This window comes from Crocuta crocuta, unplaced genomic scaffold (assembly GCF_008692635.1).
Source record: "Crocuta crocuta isolate KB4526 unplaced genomic scaffold, BGI_CrCroc_1.0 scaffold229, whole genome shotgun sequence".
Lineage (NCBI taxonomy): Eukaryota > Metazoa > Chordata > Mammalia > Carnivora > Hyaenidae > Crocuta > Crocuta crocuta.
Window position 1 is genome coordinate 7,763,332 of NW_027536464.1, and position 8,050 is coordinate 7,771,381.

Genomic DNA, 8,050 nt, shown 5'->3' on the forward strand with positions numbered 1-8,050 from the left:
CCACCCAGGCACCCTGAAATGTAATTTTTAAAACAGTAAAATTGCCTTTGCTTTGGGCTGTGTAGTTCTATGGATTTTAACACCTGTACAGATTGGAGTTAACCTTGCACACAAAATGAAACAGTTTCGTCACCCCCTAAAGCATCCTCCTCCACCCCTCCCCCCTGGCAGCCCCTGGTCCTCTCCCCGTCACTACCGTTGTATCTTTCAGAGAATGTCACATAAATAGAACCGGGCAGTATGCGACCCTTGGAGAGTGGCTTTTCCCATTCAGCAGAATTTCCTGGAGATTGCTTCCAAGCTGTTGCACGCATCAGGAGGAAGTTTTTATCACGGGGAAGCAACCTGTAGAATGAATGTAGTGGACTTTCACCTACTGAATGGCTCTGAGGTTGTTTGCAGCTTTGAGGGGGGCATTATAAATAGAACCGCTATAAACATTCAGGCAGTGACTTTTAGGTGAACGTAAGTTTTAATTTCTCTTCCGCCTGGTTTAATTTCCACTTACTCATAAGTTCGGGTGTATTTTTGTGTGTTTAAGAGGAGGTCCTAATTCCTTTTCTACAAACTTATTTCCTTTGCTCCTGTCTTTCTTTGGTTCTTGGTCATTTCTATGTTAGACGAGTTGGTTGGCGAGGCTATGAGTCCATCTGGATGAAAATGTCCAGCACTGAGCTAACCCGGGTTTGAGATTGCCAATGAGAGACTAGAGAGAGGAAGCCAGCATTCTACATAAACTAAGGGAGGAGACACACAAGGCTGGAAGACAGAGTCTGTGGAAATACCTGTGTCTCAGATGTGGAAAGAGGAGAACACGAAGAAAGAGACTTCTTGGAGGTCACAGAAGAGCCAGGATGGTGCGGGGTAACCTTCAGAAAAGCCCAATATTAAAGATTTGCTAAATGAACACAGGGTGCCGTGTTCAAAAGGAGGAAGAACGTTTCTTCCCAAGAAATTCGAAGTAAAAATGAATTCTAGACGAAGTGCGAGGCCACACGCCTGTATGTACACAGGGCTGACTCCAGGTGATGGAAATAAAGATCTTTTTTTATTCTATTTTTCAGTGGCTTTCAGATTTCCTGTAATGCCTATATACTACTTTTGGTGCATTCCAGATTTTCCGATGCGTCGGGAAAAAATTTTAATTTTTCAAGATAATCCCTGTGAAACTTTGTTGCAAAACCTCGGCAAGGTCCTCACTCTCTGAGTTACTGTGTTCCTCTATTAATTACAGTAAGACTTCACCTTCTGGTGAATTTTGCAGTGAGAACACTAAGGGCAAGAGAAAATGGGTGACATTAAGGAGTTCAAGTATTTTAAGCAAGCATTTAAGGAGGGACGGAGAGAGGGAAAAAGAAATAAGGGAAAGGGAAGAACAGAAGAAAGAAGACCACAGTCTGAAATGTCCTAAAAGGAAGGGTTAGGTAAGACAAGCGTGGTACATCCATTGGCTGACGTTGTCTGCACACTGTTTGAAATTCTCTCTCTGAAGACGGAGCACATCCAAACTCTCCTCTCAGACCACCCCAAGTAAATGTACCTGAGGCAGCTTGCTGCGCGCAGGGCCCCCCGGCCACTAACTTCCTCCTCCAGCCCCAGCCCCAGCCTGCCAAGTAGGAAGACGCCCCCCTCTGTGAAGATTAATGCAGTACTTGTGATAGATATTAAATCCAAATAATAGAAGACGGAGGGAAAATGTGATTAGAGCTGTTCATTAAGAAAACACGGGGGCACCTGGGTGGCTCAGTTAAGCGTCTGACATAGGCTAAAGTCATGATCTCATGGTTTGTGGGTTTGAGCCCCGCATCGGGCTCTGTGCTGACAGCTCGGAGCCTGGAGCCTGCTTCAGATTCTCATTTTCTCTCGGCGCCTTCCCCACGTGTGCTCTGTCTCTCAAAAACCTAAATGAACATAAAAAAAAAAAAAAAAAAAAAAATTGAAGAAAATGTGTAGCCTTTATTCCAAAGGACAGAAAACCTGGAGAGTATGTAACGTCAATAGCACCATAGTTTTTCCTGTTTTCAGATTTTTACAACTTTCCATTTCTTAAGGCAGTGTAAAAGAAGGCAGTGTAAAAATTGTACTTTCAGTGTCAAAGTGACCAGATTGGACTCAGGTTATACGTGTACACGGAGAAGCCCCCAGTGGCTTATGCCCTTCTTTTCTCTCCTTCCCGCAGGATGTGCTGGGTGGCATCCTGATCACCGCGGTCCTCATTGTCTTCACCTACCCAGCCTGGACCCTTATTGATCGCCTGGACTCGGCCAGCCCCCTCTTCCCCGTGTGTGCCATCGTGGTGCCGTTCGTCCTGTGTTACAACTACCCCGCATCCGACTACTACAGCCCAACCAGAGCGGACACCACCACCATTATGGCCGCGGGGGCGGGGGTGACCATAGGCTTCTGGATCAATCACTTCTTCCAGCTCGTGTCCGCACCCACCGAGTCTCTCCCTGTTCTTCAGAACATCCCGCCGCTCACCACCGACATGTTGGTTTTGGGTCTGACCAAATTCACTGTGGGGATCGTGTTGATCCTCCTGGTGCGCCAGCTTGTACAAAATCTCTCACTGCAAGTGTTATACTCGTGGTTCAAGGTGGTCACCAGGAACAAGGAAGCCAGGCGGAGACTAGAGATCGAAGTGCCTTACAAGTTCGTCACCTACACGTCCGTCGGCATCTGTGCTACCACCTTTGTGCCGATGCTGCACAGGTTTTTGGGATTGCTCTGAGCCTCAAGTAGTTGGAAGGCAGCCCACTGGATAGGAGGATCGAAACAGGAAAGGGGGTGGGTGGGCAAGTTTGGACAATACATTTTTCTTAAAAAAAAAAAAAAATCCTAAATCACATGTCTGTCTTGCTGATGTCAGAGATAAATGTTGCTGCTGTGTGAAGGGAAATACAGCCTCCTGGAGACCGTCAGTGTACAAGCATCACGCCGCACGTCAAGCCAGGCTAAGCCCAGGTCAGTTCTTTAAGGGTCCCTCACCCCAGGGACCTTGGACCTAGTCATGGGATGGCAGGAATCATGGCCTGGCTTGGGAGATCCAAAAGAGACAGGCATGATCTGAGAGGCTGGAGGCCAGGCGTCTCCAGTTATGACCTTGCCCATCACTGAGTCTCAGGTGCAAACTTGGTTGGTGCAGAGAAGGGGTGTCACTGTGTAAGACTGCATTGCTTGGACAGGGTGGCTTTGTTTTTTTATGACCGCACTAGGCTGCACCTGCCTGGGTGGCGAGAGCGCTGTGGACCCCCCTGTAGAGCGATAAGAGGCGGGGGCAACCCTGGGAGATGGTGGTCAAACGCCTGTGTTCCCCCGAGTCCCGTTGTCTGTGGGTGTGCGTGTTGAAACAGCATCTGCCCCTCCTTGTGAATGCGTTTTGCAGAATTCCAGGCAGCGTGTCTACACTCTTCTGATCCAGGAAGCCCGCTAGCTGCTCCCACCTCACTTCATCTGGGCTTCTCAGAGTGTCCTGCTCTCTCCTGCTTCACAGGGACTTGGGACCAGCCCTCAGCCCATCTTTAGGTGTTTTTTGTTTTGTTTTGTTTTTTGTTTGTTTGCTTCCTTACAGACTGGGGAGGCCCTGTCTGCTGCCTGTGTAAGTGGATCAATAGAACAGATGAACTGGATCCCTCCCGGGGCCTGATGAGGTGGGGGGAATAGGCCTCCGGGACATCACTCCACCAGTTCTCAGTTACCTTCCGTAAACCTATTTTCTCACCTACTAAATAGAATCAGGGGCTCTCCCTTCCATCTTCCCACCTCTTATCTCTTGGCAATTTTTAAGGGTAATTAATGCAAGAATAGTGTTGGCCTCTCTTGGGAAAACAGGCTGACCGAACGCAACACACCCTTTAAGCCTGTGCGTATCTTCCTCAGACTGAGGCGAGCGATCTTGTGCAAACACCAGCAGCTTCCTTCTGAGGGCTCCTCTTCGGTTCCAAAGGACAAGGAACAAGCATCCACAGTTTTCTGAAAAGTTCACGTAGATGTGTAGTTAAGGAAGTCTCTTTTGTGGTATGGTGCCCAACCCCCTTGGAATCCCAACACGCCATCTCCCTACGCACTCCTCGGGGGACAGTTAGCCTGCCTGGAAAGGTAGGCTCTTCCCTTGACCCCCAGGGTGAAAACTGAAAACCCCATTTGTCCTGACTGCAAATATGTCCCCTGGCCATTCTGCAGGGATGAGCTTTGCTATTTGGCTTTGTGCTCCTGTCTATTGAGAAGACCGGTTTTTAGGAAAACCTTTTGCTTCTCCTTCAAATTCTTCTGACATTTCCATAGTTCGAAGGCAGGGATCAAAATGACCCGCCACTGGATTGTTCTTACAGTGAACTCTGACCAGTATTTGTGGCACCATGATGGGGGGCCATGGGAAGGGGGAGGGGCCCAACTTACGGGCACCCCGTCCTCTGCCAGCCCCACCAGCGCAGTGGAAGAGGCATGTCCCTGCAGCCTGGATAATCATTTATGTAAAATGATTTTAGTTGATTTTTCTGAAGCTGATCAGCAGAAGGATCAGGTCTTTCCAGTTGTATCTTTTGAAAGGAGAGGCCATAATTATTGTCAAAGCAGTGGGTGTTGGCAATTCACGCAAGCACTTATGTAACATTTTTAACGCTGTCCTTTTAAGTCCCAACAATAGGACCCCAATCAGCTGTATTAATGTATTTAAGGCTGTATTTACACAATTGGGTTGAGGATGAGCACATTAGCCATAGCACATTAAGTAATGACCCAAGGGCTTGTCACGGTTGGTCACTTTTTGAAGTATCTTGTTTTGCAACTGGAGAATAAGAAGTATACATGTATTGGTGAAGATGATTTTGGTTTTTGAGCTCTACTGTTCTGTGGCCTGGATTCGGGCAGAAACGGATCAGAAAAGTCACTATCTGCTTCCTACTCTCGCTTGCCGGCCTTCATCACTCATTTCGCACACCCTCCCAGACACGCTCTCTCACACACCCCACGCGTGCCCCTTCAAAGAGTAGACCCTATGGCTCCTTGGGGACATTTGGATTTTCTCTCTGGGGAAAGACTGCCCCCTGCTGGTGTAGCCTCGGCTGTGGCCCGGAGCGCCTCTCCTTCAGGCGACGTGGAGATTATGAATTTAAGAGTCAAGCTCCCCGTGATGTATCCAATATAGGCTTAGGACTGGTGGTCTGGCCAGCCCTGCATTTGGAAACCGTGACACCAAAGCCCGCAGGTCTACTGGCACCTCTGGGACCCAAGAAGAACATGTCGTCTTCCTAACTGTCCTCAGCCTGTCCCCCACCCACTACCACTCCAGGCCAGGACCTCCAACCTGTACCATCATTCTAAACAGCTCTCACTCCGTACTGATTTTGCTCAGACCCGCCCAGGAACAATATGCAGAAGGAAACACAGAAGGGACCTTGAACTCAAAACCCTTGAATGACTGTGGCTGAAATCACTCTACAACATGCCCTGATGGTAGCACTGTAACATGGAATCTTCTAGTCCAAGTAGGCAACTTTGTGCTTCCCGAGTGTAATCGAAGCATGTGGTGTTTCGGGGCCATATGCTCCGGGTTTCTATTTTGGAAGGTTTCAGATGGCTTGCTTATGTACTGTATGTAAATTTATTCTTTTAAAAATAAAATGATTTTTCGTTTGATTATGACTTCTTGTTAAATGTTTCAAAAGCCAGGGTTGTGCTCCCTTGGATTTGATTCCCCCCTGGACCCTTCAGGGTCCATTGGACCGGAGTTGAAAAGAGGTGACAAAAATAAATGGCAGGCCGTATAATTCTCTGTTGCTGTCATAATTCAATCACGTGCAGATGTTCGAGTGGCATGGCAGCCGTAGATGTGATTAACAGGGAGCTGTGCCCGCATGTGCTTACAGACCCTCATTTCACCCCTTGATGCTAAAAAGAATCTTTCTACCATATTTGGAGACAAATGCCACTGAGTTGAAAGGTAAATGCTATCGGTGCTGCTGGTTAAGGTAACTAAAAGGTTGTCATGAATGAGTACACGGCTAAGCCAAATGAATATAACCCTATTTCATATTCACATTGTTACAGTGATGTGCTGTGTCTTTCTGCATCCCAAATTTGCTGTTGGAAATGGTATAGAAAACTGACTCTCTTATTGGCAAGGCCAAGGCTAGGCCCCTATTTGTACTTTTAGTAGCTAATGCGCTGGGCGCCACGGGCCTGTGAGGTGGATGGGATGTAATCCTGCCCTGTGGAATTCTCTCAGGAGACAGGAGACTCTGGGTCAGGGAAATGGAGGCTAGGGGAGTGGGAAACTGAGAGGAGGGGGAGACGAATTCCTGCCTGTGGAGGCAGCAAGTCAAGGAAGGCTCCCAGGAGAAGCAGTACATGAGCCAGGCTTACAGGAGAGATGAGCTTCGCACAGGGATGTGATGGGAAGCAGATGTGAGAGGAGACTGCATGGCAAGGGCAGAGCTTCCACAGACACTTCCCCCCACCGCCTGTGGCTCTCCCAGGGGGAATCCACACCAGACCCGGTTGGCGATTAGGTATAGGGTGGTCGCCGTGCTGGAACAAAGGATGAGCAAGGGGCTTTAACACGGCAGAACAGGAAGGAAGGGTGAGAAAGCCCTTTAGTCCATCTCCTTACATCCACGTGGGGCCATTGCAGAGAAGATGACATCCAGAGGCGGCTTCCCAGTCTCCCTCATCATTCCTCATCTGAACATTGAACAGTCCACAGTGGGCACCTTCCCCTTCCGCCGTCTTGGACCCGGCCTCTCCTGCAGGCTCATGCCCATTCTCGTTGGGCTCCCAGCAGAGGTGACAGCTGCTAGGGCTTCCATCCGTTTCCTTGGTGCCCATTTCCCTCTTTGCTTTGTTCAGGTCCCTGAACTAGGCCCGTGGAACTTGATGTAAGAGTATTTTACCTTGATCCTGGCTCTTTGAGAGACCTGTAGATGCGCTTGCTCACCCCTGCCTCTAATAATGATGAATGGATCCCTGGTTCTCTAATGAGAGGCTAACAAGAACCAAGTGGTGTAGACGTATCCAGTTTTAGAGAATAGATATTTTCCTGAAAGCTGTTTTGGTTTTTTTTTAACTTGAATTTTAAGTGCACCGAGGGGTTTGCTGTTTATAAACGGCATTTTTAATCATGTGGCAGCTCTTCATTTCTGTAAACATAAGGCTCTTTAATGGATTACTTTAGATACACCATGTGTCCACTGTTTTCTTAAACTGGGGCACACCTGTAAGACAGACTTGACTATTTATTTACAGGATGCATACGAAGAAGAGTTGAATGCGGACCATGAATAGAATGTTAAATTCTTAAAACTATAGCCACATGAGACAGCGGAGCTATATGAAGCCAAAAATCCTTTTTCCTTTTCCACGCCTGTCTATATGGCATGCAAAAACAAACAAGAAAAGTCAGGGCACAGCTAGGAGTTCTGGCTGTGACGCTTCTTTAAGGCACACACTCCACACATCTGCTGGACTTGCTCTTTCTTGCTATGACGGCAGGGTCCCCTTGCTTGGAGCACAAGCCAGATGCTTCTCCAGTGGAGGTACTCGGAGAGTGTCAATGCCTCTTGGCAAAGCTGGCCTCAGCCCGCTGAGGACAGGACAGGGTGCCGTCTCGTGCAGCCTCCACATCCTGCACCTGGGAGCCTAGGGAGCATGGGCTTTCAGGGTGCAACGTCAGTCACGTGGGACCCAGATGGGCGGCGCCGTGGGAGGGGCAACCCCAAACAGGCCGCATTAACCATCTTTCTTTTTTTTTTTTTTTAATATAGTTTATAGTCAAGTTTGTTTCCATATAATACCCAGTGCTCATCCCAGTTAGGTGCTGGTAAGAATATTTGGCTGGGAAGTATTTGTTTGTTGATGTGAATTTTTCATGAAGTCCATCAATTCTGCTCTTATTCCCTAGGTATTAGTGTTATTCTTATCAGCTTAGTCATTTACCTCATAGCTTTCATCTCTAGAAATTGAAAATCTATAGCTTGTGTGTATCAACCTGTTCAGTCTTTCCTCTAGCATCTTAAACATAATGGCATACAGTTACAATCATGTCCTTCCTGCT

At 47.9% G+C, this 8,050-nt stretch overlaps 1 protein-coding gene across 1 annotated transcript in view; it reads left to right on the forward strand.

Annotated features, from left to right (window-relative positions):
• SGPP2 (sphingosine-1-phosphate phosphatase 2) overlaps positions 1 to 5,637 on the forward strand; it is a 72,518-nt gene extending 66,881 nt beyond the window's left edge. Inside the window, exon 4 of the mRNA XM_077748579.1 lies at positions 2,180 to 5,637. Coding sequence (XP_077604705.1) covers positions 2,180 to 2,731 — 552 coding nt within the window. The 3' untranslated portion in view covers positions 2,732 to 5,637. The remainder of the gene's footprint in view (positions 1 to 2,179) is intronic.
• The last annotated feature ends 2,413 nt before the right edge of the window (positions 5,638 to 8,050 follow it).